The 14,893-nt window shown below is 40.2% G+C and overlaps 2 protein-coding genes across 2 annotated transcripts; both read right to left on the reverse strand.

Moving 5' to 3' along the window:
• Nucleotides 1-2,798: 2,798 nt before the first annotated feature.
• Nucleotides 2,799-4,433, reverse strand: LOC140015778 (uncharacterized). The gene has a single exon (XM_072068593.1). The coding sequence runs from the start codon at nt 4,431-4,433 to the stop codon at nt 2,799-2,801; it is 1,635 nt and encodes a 544-aa protein (XP_071924694.1).
• Nucleotides 4,434-8,683: 4,250 nt separating this feature from the next.
• On the reverse strand, nt 8,684-13,074 carry LOC113714494 (protein NRT1/ PTR FAMILY 5.10). The gene is made up of 4 exons (XM_027238357.2): nt 12,703-13,074; nt 12,354-12,571; nt 9,884-10,431; nt 8,684-9,655 (listed from the first exon to the last, which is right to left on the reverse strand). Exons 1-4 carry the CDS (start codon nt 12,839-12,841, stop codon nt 8,839-8,841), a joined length of 1,722 nt encoding a protein of 573 aa, XP_027094158.1. The 5' UTR covers nt 12,842-13,074; the 3' UTR covers nt 8,684-8,838.
• Between the last annotated feature and the right edge of the window lie 1,819 nt (nt 13,075-14,893).

The following is a 14,893-nucleotide window of genomic DNA, read 5'->3' on the forward strand; positions in this document are numbered from 1 at the left end:
AACGGAGGAGCGAAGCCCGTATGAAGCAGAAATTGTGCCAAATTCTATGCCATGCCGGCGACATTGGCGTCGACGTTGACCAGCCGAGCCTCCAAAGCCTGAACCTGCTCCCGGAGTTGCTGCCATTCAATCGTCCCATTTGGTGGAGGTGGCGCAGAAGATGATGGCCCAGCTGTGTCCTCGGCTGACTCATGAAATGAAGAGGGTCCTGCTCGGGTCGAAGGGTGCACCCCCGGAGCTCAAACTGGACCCGGAGGGGTAAACTGGTAAGAACCATCGGACAGGCGCTCGACGACTCCCATCTTCTCCAAGTAATTCACGTCCAAGAGCTCTATCTCGAACGTCAAATGTAGGTCGTGGTCCTCCAGGTTAATAACCCCCAACTGTGTCGCCAAGTGGGCGATATAGGATCCAAGGATCAGGGGCTTGTTCTTTTTGGCTAAGACGGTCTTGAACTGTGCCGCCAACCAACACCTCAAGTTGACCTTGATGTTATTTTTCATACTCCAGATGAAGAAAAACTCGGGTCGAGAGAGAATGCCGGAACTGTCCTTGCGACCGGAGTAGCTGTAGGCTAAGAATCGCTGAATGTATCGGGCGCAAGGGTCCTTAAGAAAGGAGCTCCTAGACCTAGAAGGGTCGTAGCGGTGCCGATCGGTAGACATTTCTGCCCACACAACACGGTAGCGGGAGAGAAAAGATTCTATGTAGTCACAGGCACTCTCACCATACTCCCTAGTCTCAGCATACTCTTGAGTAATGAACCCAAATGCCAAATTAAATTGGATAATCGAAAAATTAAATTTCCGACCCATCAGACGGAAGCGGATGACATTGGGTGTCTCAACGGTGTACCTTGTGGGCAGCTCAAACTCAAAGGTAGAATAAAACTCCCGAGTCAACTCGACAAAGGCGGGGCAGAAGATATCGAGATAGGGGCGCCACCCGATGGCTGTAAACATCTGCTTGACCTCTTCTCGGATGCCTAGGCCCATCATTGTCAGCTTGTCACAAGTTTTACAAGGTATGATACGCCGCTCACAGACCTTAGCGTATCTCTGCTGATCGACGGGTCTAGTGAAGGTTAAGTGCCCCCCAAAGTGAGCTGGAGTATCTACCTGAGCACCCCTACCCCTACCCAAACGGGTTCGGACATTAGAAGAGAAGGGTAGATTGATAGGTGTATTCACAGAAATGGAGGCTTGTGGAGGGGGTTGAGATTGAGAGGCCCTAGACCTAGAGGATGACTTCAGTCTCACCATTTCTCCCAACAGGCAGCTGGAACTCAAAGGTACAGAATTTTCAACGCCCAGTGCAACCAGCAACTACCGATTTAATCAACCAGCAAATGGACAATCGAGTCACCCACAATCTATACCAATTACCCAACAAAGCAACAATGGCACTCAATAACCACAGGATGCCCAACTACGAACCACAACTAACAACGGGTAAAGGTTATTTAATAAGCACAGGGATTATCTAAGTCACTCAATCGACAAGCAAACGATGTCCATCCACAATTGTCAACAAGTAGCCCAATTAATGAAATAGCTATAACAGATCAGAGCAAAAGCTACCTATGGCCCCCAACGCAGCAACCCACAATAGAAGCTAGACAATGCCACACTCGCAACAGATGTTCCAACAAAGGCAGTAAACAACTCAATTGAAATGAACACAGAAGGCAAGTGAGATCAAGAGGCCAAATACACTCAGTAATCCAAAATTAGTTAACCAACTTCAAGAAACAATGCCTGGGTCACCACAGTTCAACAATTTAAGTAATAAGCCCCCGGGAGTCAACAACAGAGTCGATGAAACAATCCCAATGGCCGACCCACACGAATGAAAACTCTAAACAAAGCAATGGTTCGGCTCAACAGGTAGATGACGCTCAACAGTGTGCCAAAGCACAAACAATATCAATGAAAATGCTAATCAAACAATCCAAGAGCAAGGAAACGGTCAATCATCCAGCAAACCCAAAACAAAAGAACTCAAATCCCATCAAAAACACAATGAATAGTCTAAAGAATATGGCCGACCAATAACCAACAAAATCAGGACAAATAGCACAACCAGTACCACTGGTTTACCACACAACCGGAGAAGTAGCCCCCACGGCCAACAATACCAATTGTCTATCAACCCAGACAGCTTAATCAATACGAAGAAATTGGTGAGCAAGTCTCAAATACCTCCACCGTAAAAGGGGCGAGTGGGGTGAGAGGGCTGGCGGCGTCCGCAGGTGGATCTGGCAAGGGAACTGTGGAGGATGATGCAGCGGCGCTGCTGTCGTGCGCGCGAGCTATGGTGGAAACCCGCTGAGGTGGAACGAGCAAAAGGGGTGGCGCGTGGTTGGAGGCTGCGCGATGGATCTGTGGCAGGCCAGCTGGTAGGCATCGTTTGGCATTGGTTGCGGCTCGCGGCGCTGGACACGGCAAGGCAGAGAAGAGAGGGAAATGGTCCTTTTTGGTGACGGCGTTTAACTTACGGTAGTCTATACACTGCCTCCATCCAGTGGGCTTGCGTACTGGCACGAACTCACCCGTTTGGTTGGCTTTTACTGTCACTCCTGCCTTCTTTGGGACTACCTGGACCTGGCTCACCCAGGGGCTATCTGATATTGCAAAAATAATCCTCACATCTAGCAATTTCAATATTTCTTTCTTCACCACTTCCATCATGAGGGGGTTGACCCTCCTTTGAGCCTGCCGAACAGGTTTAGCATTCTCTTCCAGTCTAATCCGGTGCATACAGATGGCCGGGCTGATCCCCTTAATGTCTGTGATTGTTCAACCTATCGCCTCTTTATACTCTCTAAGGACCCGGATCAGTTTCTCCTCTTTGGTCTTTGACAGTGCTGACGAAATAATCACCGGGAGTGTCTCGTTGTCACCCAGATACGCATACTTCAGGTGCTTTGGTAGGGGTTTCAACTCCAAAACAGGTGCCTGTACCACAGATGGCAATACCCTCTGGTGAGATTCGGGAATAAAAATGGGTAAGACTTCATACCTTTTTGTAGTGGTCGGCAATGATTGTATTGCACTTACTGTGCATTTTAGATCTTCGCTCCACTCCATTTCAGGAATTGTTTCCAACTCTAGGTGCTTGGTTAAAATCACCTCCAACTCATCCCTGCCAACAGTTTTAAACACTTCCTGCACTGCAAGGTCAATAGCACTCACAGAGAAGACCAAGCTAAAGTTGGAGTTTGAGAGATATTTCATAATATCAAAGATATTAAAATGCATAATTTTTCCATCAAATTCCATGGATAAGGTACCCTTATTAATATTAATTTTTGTTTGTGCTGTGCTCATAAAGGGTCTACCTAACAACAAAGGTGAGGGATCGTGGGAGTGATCATCATCCATATCAAGTACATAAAAATCAGTTGGAAACACCAAATCATTAACTTTCACCAACACATCTTCAACCAACCCATCAGGATATGCATTATTTCGGTCAGCTAATTGAATGATTATTCCAGTTTCTTTTAATGGACCTAATTTCAGAGAAGCATAGATAGATTTAGGCATGACATTAATTGATGCTCTCAGATCCAACATGGCCCTTCTAATCACAGTATTGCCTATCCTACAGGGGATAGTAAACATACCTGGGTCCCCGCACTTTGGTGGAAACTTTCTCTGCAGGACCGCAGACACATTTTCTCCAACAATAATCCTTTCATCTCCCCTCAACCGCCTTCGGTTGACGCACAAGTCCCTTAAGAACTTGACATATTTTGGTACTTGTTTGATTGCGTCTAAGAGAGGGATATTTATCTCTACCTTGCGAAACACTTCCAAGATTTCCTTCTCCTTATCCTGTTTTTTCGATTTTTCCAACCTATTAGGAAAAAGAGGCGGGTTAGTTTTAACTGTAATTATTGGGTCAAGAAGTACCTTTGAATCTGCACCATTGTTGTCCTCCCTCTCAAGCTCATTCTCGATTTTCTCCTCATCCTTGTCCTTAGGGATCACAGGCTCAAGCCCTTGAACCTCCTTGCCACTCCTTAAGGTCATGACGCTCACGTTCTTCAGGTTCAACTCAGGTTGAGATGGCAGCTTCCCTTGAATTTGGGATTCCAAACGGTTGATCGTGATGGCCATTTGATTTACTTGACTTTGCAATGATGGCACTTGTCCTAGTTGATTCCTCATGATTTGCAGGTTTGAATCCGTCTTTTGTTGGTTCGCAAGTAACTGTTTCATCATCTCTTCCATGGACGGACTCGAGTTCGGAGGGGGTGGTGGTTGGCGAGGCTGGTACTGCTGCCGGTACCCTTGCTGCCTATTTGGTACGAAGTTGGACTGCCTATTCCCTCCATAGCTGAGCTTGGGATGATCTCTCCAACCGGGATTGTAGGTACTTGAGTAAGGGTCGTACTGCTTTCTTGGCGCAGGCGCGTGGCCAATCATGTTTACCTGTTCTGCACTTTATTCCTGAATCATTGGGCACATGTATGCAGAGTGACCCATACCAGTGCAAACCTCACATACCTTGGCTTGTGATGCATTTCCCACAGCCAGTTGCCTAACGAAGGATGTCAACTCACTTAGTTGCTGCTGGATAGAGGGTGTCTCTACCTCATTTACCTTGCATATTAGAGCATCCTCCCTTGTACCGAATTGTTGTGAATTCTCTGCCATTCCCTCAATTAACTCCCTAGCTTCCCGAGGGGTCTTGTTTACCAGTGCCCCTCCACTCGCAGCATTAATGATACTCCTGTCTCTGAAGAGTAGCCCTTCGTAAAAATATTGTATAAGCAACTGCTCACTTATTTGGTGCTGGGGGCATTTGTTGCACAATTTCTTGAATCGCTCCCAGTACTCATAGAGTGACTTCCCTGGGTGCTGCTTGATACCGCAAATTTCTTTCCTTAGACACGCAGCTCTAGACGCAGGAAAATATTTATCTAAAAATTTTTTCTTCAACTGATCCCACGTGGTGATGTTACCTGGTGGTAGGTAGTACAACCAATCTTTTGCAGAGTCCTTCAAGGAGAAGGGGAATGCCCTCATTTTTATTTGCTCTTCTGTAATACCCGGGGGTTTCATACTGTTACACATGACATCAAATTCCTGCAGATGCTTATACGACTCTTCACTTGGTAAACCATGAAAAGAGGGTAAAAGATGAATCAGACCAAATTTTAGTTCAAATGGAGTGTTGTCATTTAAGGTGAGGAAGGTAATGCATAGAGGCTGCTAATTTAAATCAGATGCAGCCAACTCCCTTAATGTTCGTGCATTAGCCATGGTTCCTTCCTCCTGGTCAGAGTCACTTGAAGTGTCACCAAACGAATCTGTTGGTTTAACTTCTGACTCAGGTCTCTGAGATGCAACGCTGGAGTACTCCTCTCTGAGTTGTCTGGTTTCCTTTCTTGTCCTACGCGCGATCCTCTCTATTTCAGGGTCGAAAATCAAGTTACCTGTACGAGAAGACCGAGACATACACTAGAAAAATACCAGAAAATTAGATCAAAAAATGAATTTAAAAAGAAACAAATAACTAGCGCCAGTCCCCGGCAACGGCGCCAAAAATTGACAGGGTGTCGAAGCCTGTACAATAATAAAATTAAACCTAATTGCCAGTTGAAATGACCAAAACCCAATTCCAAGTACTGGAGCAGGGACTCTAGGTGTGCAATGGGTTACTTGATTCATCCTATTTTCGAAGAGTTTGCTTGATCCGATATACCCGAATGGGATGATTATTTTTGCACAAATAATTATGAATTCGTAGACAGGGCAAGTAGGGTCGTATCCACAGGGATTGGGTATATTTGTTTCTTAAGAAATCCAAAGTAACACAGGAGGTGATTTTGTAGAAACGATGACAATCAAATACTTCAAATAAGAAAGTAAAAATAAATAACTAACTAGAAATTAAACCACAGTTTACTGAATTTAGAATAACAATAATTAAAGGCCTGAATCAATTAAAACAAGAAAATAATTAAAAATAAAATAAAGTAGGCAACTACAAATCAAATGGCAATTCACTAAAATCAAAGTAATATTAATTAAGGATCTATCCAAGAAGTAACTTCAGCAATGGTTCACCTAATTGATCATCGATGCAAAGCCAATTCCAATTATTTACCAATAAATAGGTTATAACTACCAAACAAGCGATGTCAGCCAACCCCTCCTTACTATATCGGTGATCAAGGTACGCCCGTTAATCACTGCTCTAATTAGGAAATAATCTTAGGTACGCCCGTAAGATTTAATTCCCCAATTACCTTACGTATTAGAGGAGTCTTATTCTAACCAAATAACGCACTACCAGTGTTATTTCAGATTAGCCCGCGTATTCCTCTGACACGAATCTAATCGTGCTAGTTGTCACTATTTCAGGACAATTAAACAATTACAGATTTAATGCCCTAATTGACAATAAGTTACCAAATCAATTAATTATCCGGATCCAAGACAATCAATTAATTAAATAACCACAAACATAGCAATCAAGGAATATGCGAATACTAATAAATAAATAGAAAGATTAAATTAAATCGATCTCACAATTTTTTTAGGTTAACCAGAGCTTTCGTTGCTTCTTGACTAGAATCAGAGAATTAACTCATGTTCGATGTGAAAAACCCGCAAGAAATTGTAAAGAGAGCCGCAGCCATAGTCCCTTGAAATTGGGGAAGTTCAATTGTTCAATTACGAAAGAAAGGAAAAACTGTTGCAATACAACTGATTGTCAGCATACGAAGTAGGCAAAGTAGCTTCAAAAGCTAAAAGGGAGATAAGTCAAAAAGGTAAGCTAAAGCCAAAGGTCCTCCATACTAGAGGGAAAAGCTACTCAAGGAAAGTCAAAGACTAAAGCTTCCAAGCAGTCCGCCCTCTCTGCTGCTCAATTCCTATCTATTCCCCCACTTTTTCCTTTTGGCGGCACACCAGGAGAAAGAAGCCCTTCATCCGTCCTTGCTTCGCAGAAATTACCATAGTGGGCATGATGTTTTCTTTTCCAAAAATGCCCCTAGGACAAGCTCTATCATTTGGACTCCTTTTCTGTCAAATTGGCACCTGTTATTATATTTTCGTTATATTCCCTGAAATATATGCAAATTACGAAAAGTGAGTAGAATCTACTAATTAATCCACATCAGGTCGGGTAATAGGGGAAATTAATAATAAAATAAATGATAAAATTGCAGACTATCACAGAATGATTTTCTGGAGAGCATGGATAAAACTAGCTCCAGATAGCATATGGAATTAGGGGTATGAACCAGTCTAATCAAATCGAATACCTAATGTTCAAACTTGTTTGATTATTTTAACAAATTTGAAATTTTATTCAAACTTGACTTATTTATTTGCTGAATCAAGTTTGAATGAATTTTTTTTAATCGAGTTTGAATGTTATTTAACACAAAATATAATTCAATCTTGATTTGACGAGTTGGCAAACTGATTCCAAACGAGCTTTTACCAAGTCGAACTTAATTCAACTATCAAATAACTTAATTCATCTGTTAGCCTTATATAAAATTAGTTAGGTGAATACCGACTTCTAGTATTTTTTTTTTTAATAAGATATTTAGTGTGTGATACTTGAACTGAAGGGGCTGTTGCATGAATGCAGTTTAAACTCAAATTACGTAGATATAGTAAGAGGAGATATGTAGTCAAGACACTGGCTGTGAGTAAACAACAGATACCAAGTTGTTAACCATTACATAATGAGTTAAGAATACATTAAATATTTTTCTCATTCGGTACAAGTCTAAATTGAAAAAAAAAAAATCATGAGTTTTGTATTTTTCTTTTTCAGTAAAAACGAGCGATGATGAGAGGTAGAAGACCTTGATATCCCTGGCTATCTGTTTATGGACATAAGCAACAACGCCAAATAGATATTCTTAGAGAACATTATATACAATAATTAGTAGGTTAATCTTTCTTACACTAATAGTACACTTACTGGGAGACTTGGACGATTGACAATTATGTGAAGTCCAAATTTTATATTTGTATATATAAAATTTACTCATAATTATTAGCCGGTCTGACTAATTGACCCCAAATTAAGATAGCCAATTATGGTTGTCAAACAAGGGAAAAGTTTTTTAAAAACAAATTTTGTTTGGCTACATAAAACGGACTGCTTCCTATTGGAAATCTATGAATTTTGCATTGAAATTCTCCGGCAACCAACTGTTTACAATTTTTTTTTTTCCATTTATGACCAAAAATTTTCTTACTGCATGAATTTCACCCGGAAATTTAGGTTTGACATGTGACATAACAAACGACAAGCGTAACCGGTAAAGTGCTAAAAGCTTTACTCCAACTAATAATCTGTCCAAGATCAACTTAAATTGGCATAGTTATTCGCATAAATCTTTGACATTTTCTTTGCCCCCTGATTATCAATCTAATGTCTAATGTAATACTTTCCAGGAATACCATATCACACGAGAAACATACTCGAATTGAAGACCGAGTTCATTTCGCCTAGCCTGCTACATTAATATTACAACATTGAACCACTTACATTCCCATTCGCAGGCAGGTTCCTGACTGCTCATTTTACAGGAACACGAGGCCATGAACAGCTGGTGTAACCATGTTCTAGTGCAGGAGCGTGCCGCGCGGAGGGGCACATTGGCTGCTGCAGGATCAACTGAAAAGGGACCAATTGTGTGGCGTAGCATTACAATTATCAACACTTTATTTAAAAGAGTGCTAGAGTGAACAATGTCCAGGGACCGTAGAAAGCGAGTGGTTGTACCATCGTACATTCTGTACAATCTCACCACATTCCACAAACCTACTAGCTTGGTAGATGTGGATTCAGGCAGCTTCAAATGTTACTGCCTCGGTTGTAAATATAAGATTTTGCAAAATACAGATAAGCAATTAATGCCATTGCACTAAGCGTAGCAAGCAGCCAGTAAAAATAATCAAGGTGTGCCCTATTCAAGTTGTCGGCGAACCAGCTATCCCTTCCATCCCCGCCTGTTGCTTTCTCAATGATAGAGATCAGAAAACTGCTTAGGAAGCTCCCTATGCCAAAGATACTGAGGTAAAGAGCGAGGCCTATGCTTTTCAATTCACTGGGCATCTGGTCGTAGAAGAATTCTTGCAAACCAACCATGGTAAATGATTCAGAAACTCCCAAAAGCACATACTGAGGTATCAGCCATGCCACATTCATCGGAACTGTTGCACCTGGCTTATCGACCAACCCATACTCTTGAGCAGTTTCAAGACGCTTCATCTCAACTAGAGCAGCTATAAACATGGAAAGACAGGATATAACTATTCCAGTTCCAATGCGTTGCAGCATTGTTATACCTGACGGTTTTCTGGTTATTGCTCTTGCGATAGGAACCAAAATGCGGTCATAGATAGGGATAAAGACAAATATTGAAAAGCTGATAAATGTTAATAAGGAAGCAGCTGGCACTTCAAAGCTTGGACCAATAGATCTATCCATAGTAACTCCTTGCTTGGTAAACAAAGTGGATGATTGTGAAAATACAATTGCATAAACCAAACTCGTGACCCATATTGGAAATAGCCTAACAACTGCTTTGGCCTCTTCAATCTCACTGATGCTACAAACTTTTCCATCTTCCTTTGAACCATCAGCTTGCACCAATGCTTTGTTCAGAAACCTATCACAAATACAATAAAAGTGGTCAAGTCAAGCAATTTTGATTCTTGGCCTCTGATTATAAGGTCTCTGAAGCTAGCAGAAAATCATGAAATCACTTATCAATGGAAAAGTTATTTAAAGTCAATAAACGCAATTTTACGAAGAGTAGCTGTAAAATCATGTAAGAATAAAATCATTAACTTAAAATTCTCAGGAAAGTTAAATATAGGTTTAGATCATCGCTCACTTGAATTGAGCTGAACCTTGGTAAGGCAAAATGCCCTTAGACTCCTCTTCCATAGATATTGCAGAAGATGTGGTTCTCCAATTCCTCGCTGCATTCACAAAAACCCGGCCTATTCTTACAAAAGGACTCATCTCATCGCTATGGACATGGAATCGATAGGTCATAGTTCCAAGCAGAAACAAGATAAGTGCAACTCCCATGACGAGACAGGGAATTCCAAATCCAAGACCCCAGCTAAGATTATCCTGAATATAGTTCAGAATCGACAAGGCGACCATGGTACCTCCACACATACCAAAATACCACCAATTGAAGAATGAGCTTTTGGCTTTACACTCTTCTGGATCTTGTCCATCAAACTGGTCAGCTCCAAAAGCTTGAACGCAAGGCTTATGCCCTCCTTGGGCTAATGCCACTAGATACAATGAAAAGAAGAAGAAAATAATTTGGAACTCAGGTGGAGAACATGAAATAACATTCTCTATAGGCTGACACTCAGAAGACTTGAAAGAGGGAAGAACAGCTGAAATCGTCAAGAAGCCAAGTCCCTGTCATTCAATGAAATCCAATGATTAACTAAGTGTTTCACAAGAATATTACAGTTGTTAAGATGATAATGGTCAATTTTGTTCACTGAGTCAAAAATCTCCAATATGCAATGAAGCTCATTCTTTCATATTCTGATCAATTTATTGTTTCTTCCATTGGTAACTTTGTTGTTCAAATCTGAAGCATCTTTTTCATGCAACAAAGAGTAATTCTTATATAACTATAGCCAGTAAATTGACTTTTTGAGACAAATAACACAACACCAGAATCAATTTGCTAACATATTTGATATGTAATACTACTCCTAAAATTAAGGAGAAATATAACTATATTAATTTTAGTGCTTATTACATCCAAAATAAAGTAGTACTCAAACATAAAACCAAATTATAAAAAAAAATGCAAACAAGGGCTAAAGACAATACAAAGTGCAAAAAAAATTCACATAACCTAGAATTCGTGTCACAGCTGAATGGTCCAGTTGCATGGTACATTTAAGTTATTTTGAGCTTATTTCATTGATTTTTGACCTATGGACTGGCTTAGATATATGTAGGTCCAATATGCTCCAACTAATCTAGCAAAAACAGAATTCAGGCATTCGGTTGTTAAAGGCTATAAATGTGCTAGAATTCTTGGCTGAAAAATTCCCATCCTTTAGCAAGCTCAAACTCAATTTATCTTACCCGCCTCTAAGAAAGTAATTTCTCAATGGAAGCAGAGGAGGTTGCTCCATCATAAGCGTGGCTGTCAGAAATAAGCAACCCTCTCAAGCTAGCAGCATAGATCAAAGAAACCCCAAGGCAGAAGGATGTAAGCTCCTCTCAACCACTGATTCCTAAAGTTTTAAAGATCACTGTATTCTAAAGCATCAGCATGCAACCCATCTCAACTTCATCAAGCTATTGCTACTTTGCTCTACTGGCCAGCAAAGGCCAACCGAGAGGGGAGAACGAATGGCTTAGAAATCAACCAGTTCCAAGCAGACTCATCGAGCTCCTGCCTGGGTTATCGTAGAATAAGAGGAGCCATCTTAGGAAATGACTTCACTTAAAAGTCAGATGCCGCTGCTGCGGGGTGAGGGAGCAACTTCTCTGGTCTTGCAGAGCACTCGTTCCTGTTGCAAGAGTGAAAATGACACCCCAGCTTGACTCCACTTGTTTTATCATTTATCTTGAAATAATGAATTGAGTCCGTATAGGCATTTTGGATGCCGCTATTGAAATAGCCCTTCTCGCTATATTTTCTGTTACTCCACCCATTTCATAAAGTATCCGACCCAGTTTAATAAAAGCTACCCAATATTCAGGGGATCCTTTTACCGAACCCGTACATACATATGCTCAACCACTATTATATCCCCAGTCAGAAAACTGAAGATCCCCTAATGTCCCGGTCACAAAAAAATAAATTGCACCTGAAACTCAACCAAATGAAACAGCAGTCCCTAAAACAAAAAGCCCCATTATCAATGAAATATGAAGCTTTCAAATTCAAGTGCAACGGCCTACCAACTACTGGATAGATCATGTAAGCCAACAATTCAACAACGTTACCAAACATAGTACTGCCTAATTCCTTGTTTGGGACCACATTTTAGCCGGTGTAGTAAAAAATTTGCAACATGCCATAAATAATGCTGGTGGCTTAAAAGGATTGGACCAAAAAAAAAATTGAAGTCACAAAATTATAGCATTACCCCCACCCCCCGGCCCAAAACTCTCTTTATACCTCGAAATACAACCTTTTTTCAGTATTATGCATTACAAATGATAATGCACAATGAACTAAAGCATGAAGTACAAGCAGAACGAATGTGAAAAAGACAAAAGCACCACAAACTAAGCACAAGGGACAAGTACATGGAAACAAGCTAAAGAAAGTACCACAGAATTAGCACAAGGTACAAGCAGTAACTAACCAGGATATAAAGCACGGAGGCAATTACAATGGTGCGATAACGACCCAGAAACGAGTCAGCTATAAAAGCACCCAAAAGTGGTAAAAGCGACGCCGTGCCCGACCAAGCATTAACGTTCTCCGCCGCCGTAGCGGTGGATTGGCCAAGTGGGCCCGTCAAGTAATTTATTAAATTCGAACTTATTCCGTAATAAGCAAATCTCTCAGCCACCTCAACACCTTCAGAAAAAACGAAAATGTAAAAAAAAATAATAGTAATAAAAATCAATTAGAATCTTGTCTTATCCGAATAAAAATGACCGAATAAAAATGAAAAAAATTTTGGTTAGAGATGAATTGGTTTATGGTACCTATGATGAAAGATGCGGATCTCCATCGACCGGATTTGGATCGCTTGACCGGACGACCTTTGTAGTCAAAGCTTCCTTCGACGACGTCGTCTAACAAAGGAGTTTCGACAGCCTCAGTGGCTGTAGAGATGGCGGCCATGATTCAAGTCTCCGGCCAGCCAGCCGCCAGCCAACGGAGCTGTAGTTTTCACTGGCGCGGCGAGCTAGCTGTATTTTTTCTTTTTTTGGTGGCGGCTGGTTATGCGATAAGGAATTATGTGGCGTTGGCGTGCTAACTCCTTTTTTTTTTCCCCTTAATCTTGTTTTGCCCTTTTTTTTGGGCTATTTTTTGTACTTTTTTCCTCCTGCTTTTCAGCTAATTTCTATGAATATGTTTATGGCTTTGTTTTTTTTTTTTTGGCTATTTTTGTAGGAAAATGATGGGGAATAATTTCAGAAACCTCTCTTGAGATTTTTAATAATTACAGACAGTACCCCTCTAATTTTAGTAATTACACCTACACCCCTTCATGTTTCTAGTAACAGAAAAACTCACTTCACTTTTGCGAGCAAAAATATATAATGAATATTCTAAAATGTCCTTTTTATACTTTTTTTTTGATTGGTTGTCAAACCACTCCACTTATCTCCAACTCCAATTGATTCCTATATTCAATCACGTTTGCCATTAGCTTTGGAGTTCCTGACTTCCTCTTCCCTCCCGCACCATCATATTCAATCACCGGAATGCAACCGTTCTTGAAGGTTCACGGCCAAAATTGATCAAAAAAAGGGATAATTTCAGAAACCTCTCTTGAGGTTTCCAGCAATTATAGAGAGCTCCCCTCAAGTTTTAAAAATTACACCTACCTCTCTTGCTTTTGAGGTTTATGTAACAATATAGACCCAATAGTCCAAATCTTTTTACAAATATCCTAAAATATCTTTCTTCTAAAGAACAAGACAAAACAAACACAAGGTTTTAATTTTAACTTCTTGTACGTGACCTACTCACTAAAGTAAACAAAGTCCAATGAATCCAACTCATCTCAAAGTTCATTACTTGCTAATTCTTATCTAATGCAACTCCCTACCACCACTATCAATACTAAACAAAAAATGCCATCATGTCCCTAAGAACACAATTCATCATTACTCTAGCACTCTTAGAAATAGAGGCAAAATTCTACTTTCATAGTAAAACCATAATCAATAGGTAAATAAAAGAGATTTTTAATTACTAGACTTTTTGGTTTAACAAACATAACAGTCACTTTTTTATCTTCTAACTCTCAATTTCATTTTTTTGCCTCTATCGTTGCCAACTTTTTCATCTTGCCCTAGTTTGACAATAAAATTCACTGTCTGCACCTTGTTAAATTTGTAACTTGAATTGGCTAACATTTGTAAAGAGTAAAACTTTTTTTGTATTTTTTTTATTTTTAAAAAGAAAGAGTCTAAAATTTTTATAGTAAGAAAGAGACAGAAAGACAAAAAAGTATAGATAAATTTTGGAGATGGTAAAAAATTGATAGTGGTGTGATTGGTAACAATAAAGTGCAGTATTTGGTGAAAGGAAGAAGTAGTTGTAGAAGAAAAGAGAGAAGAGTATGAAAGAGGGATGGAGGGAGGGAGGAAGAGATGACAATTAGAAAATTGATGGAGATTATTCTTTGAGATTAGGAAATGGCAAGTAGAATAATAAGAAGTATTTTTCGGCTTTAAATGTCCCTTAAGTGGAGGATATTTTAGTTATTTGATTGGATCAAGGGAGGTCTATGTAATTATTGAAACCTCGGGGGAGCTGAGTGAAATTGTTAGAAACCTCAAGGAGGTTTCTGCAATTATCTCCAAAAAAATGTAAGGTCCAGATTACATTTGTACATCTTTCACATCATGTGTGGGATCCATAAAATTTTGTTCTATAATTACATGTTGTGAATACAAAGTTACATTTTATATATTTTGTACAAAACTGACTCAAAAGGTTTTCTTGACAACGTTTGGGCCCGTATCCTTCAAACACCAAAACAACCCCAACCAAAACTCCTTTGACTTTTACTACTATCACTGTCATTATTCCGGGCCCGGATTCGACCCGTTTATCCGACGGATCTTCTACTCTATATTTCAGATCCGGATCCGACGGGTTTTGGATCCGAATCGGATCTATCTGAAAAAATTTATCGAAACTTATAAATTCTAATAAAAA

This window comes from Coffea arabica, chromosome 10c (genome assembly GCF_036785885.1).
Source record: "Coffea arabica cultivar ET-39 chromosome 10c, Coffea Arabica ET-39 HiFi, whole genome shotgun sequence".
Lineage (NCBI taxonomy): Eukaryota > Viridiplantae > Streptophyta > Magnoliopsida > Gentianales > Rubiaceae > Coffea > Coffea arabica.

Coding starts and splice junctions, on each gene's coding strand:
- LOC140015778 (XM_072068593.1), bottom strand. CDS start 4,433: ATGATTGGCCACGCGCCTGCGCCAAGAAAGCAGTACGACCCTTACTCA.
- LOC113714494 (XM_027238357.2), bottom strand. CDS start 12,841: ATGGCCGCCATCTCTACAGCCACTGAGGCTGTCGAAACTCCTTTGTTA. Junction 12,572..12,702: donor ATCCGCATCTTTCATCATAG/GTACCATAAACC, acceptor TTTTTTCTGAAG/GTGTTGAGGTGGCTGAGAGA. Junction 9,656..9,883: donor CAAGGTTCAGCTCAATTCAA/GTGAGCGATGAT, acceptor TATTTGTGATAG/GTTTCTGAACAAAGCATTGG.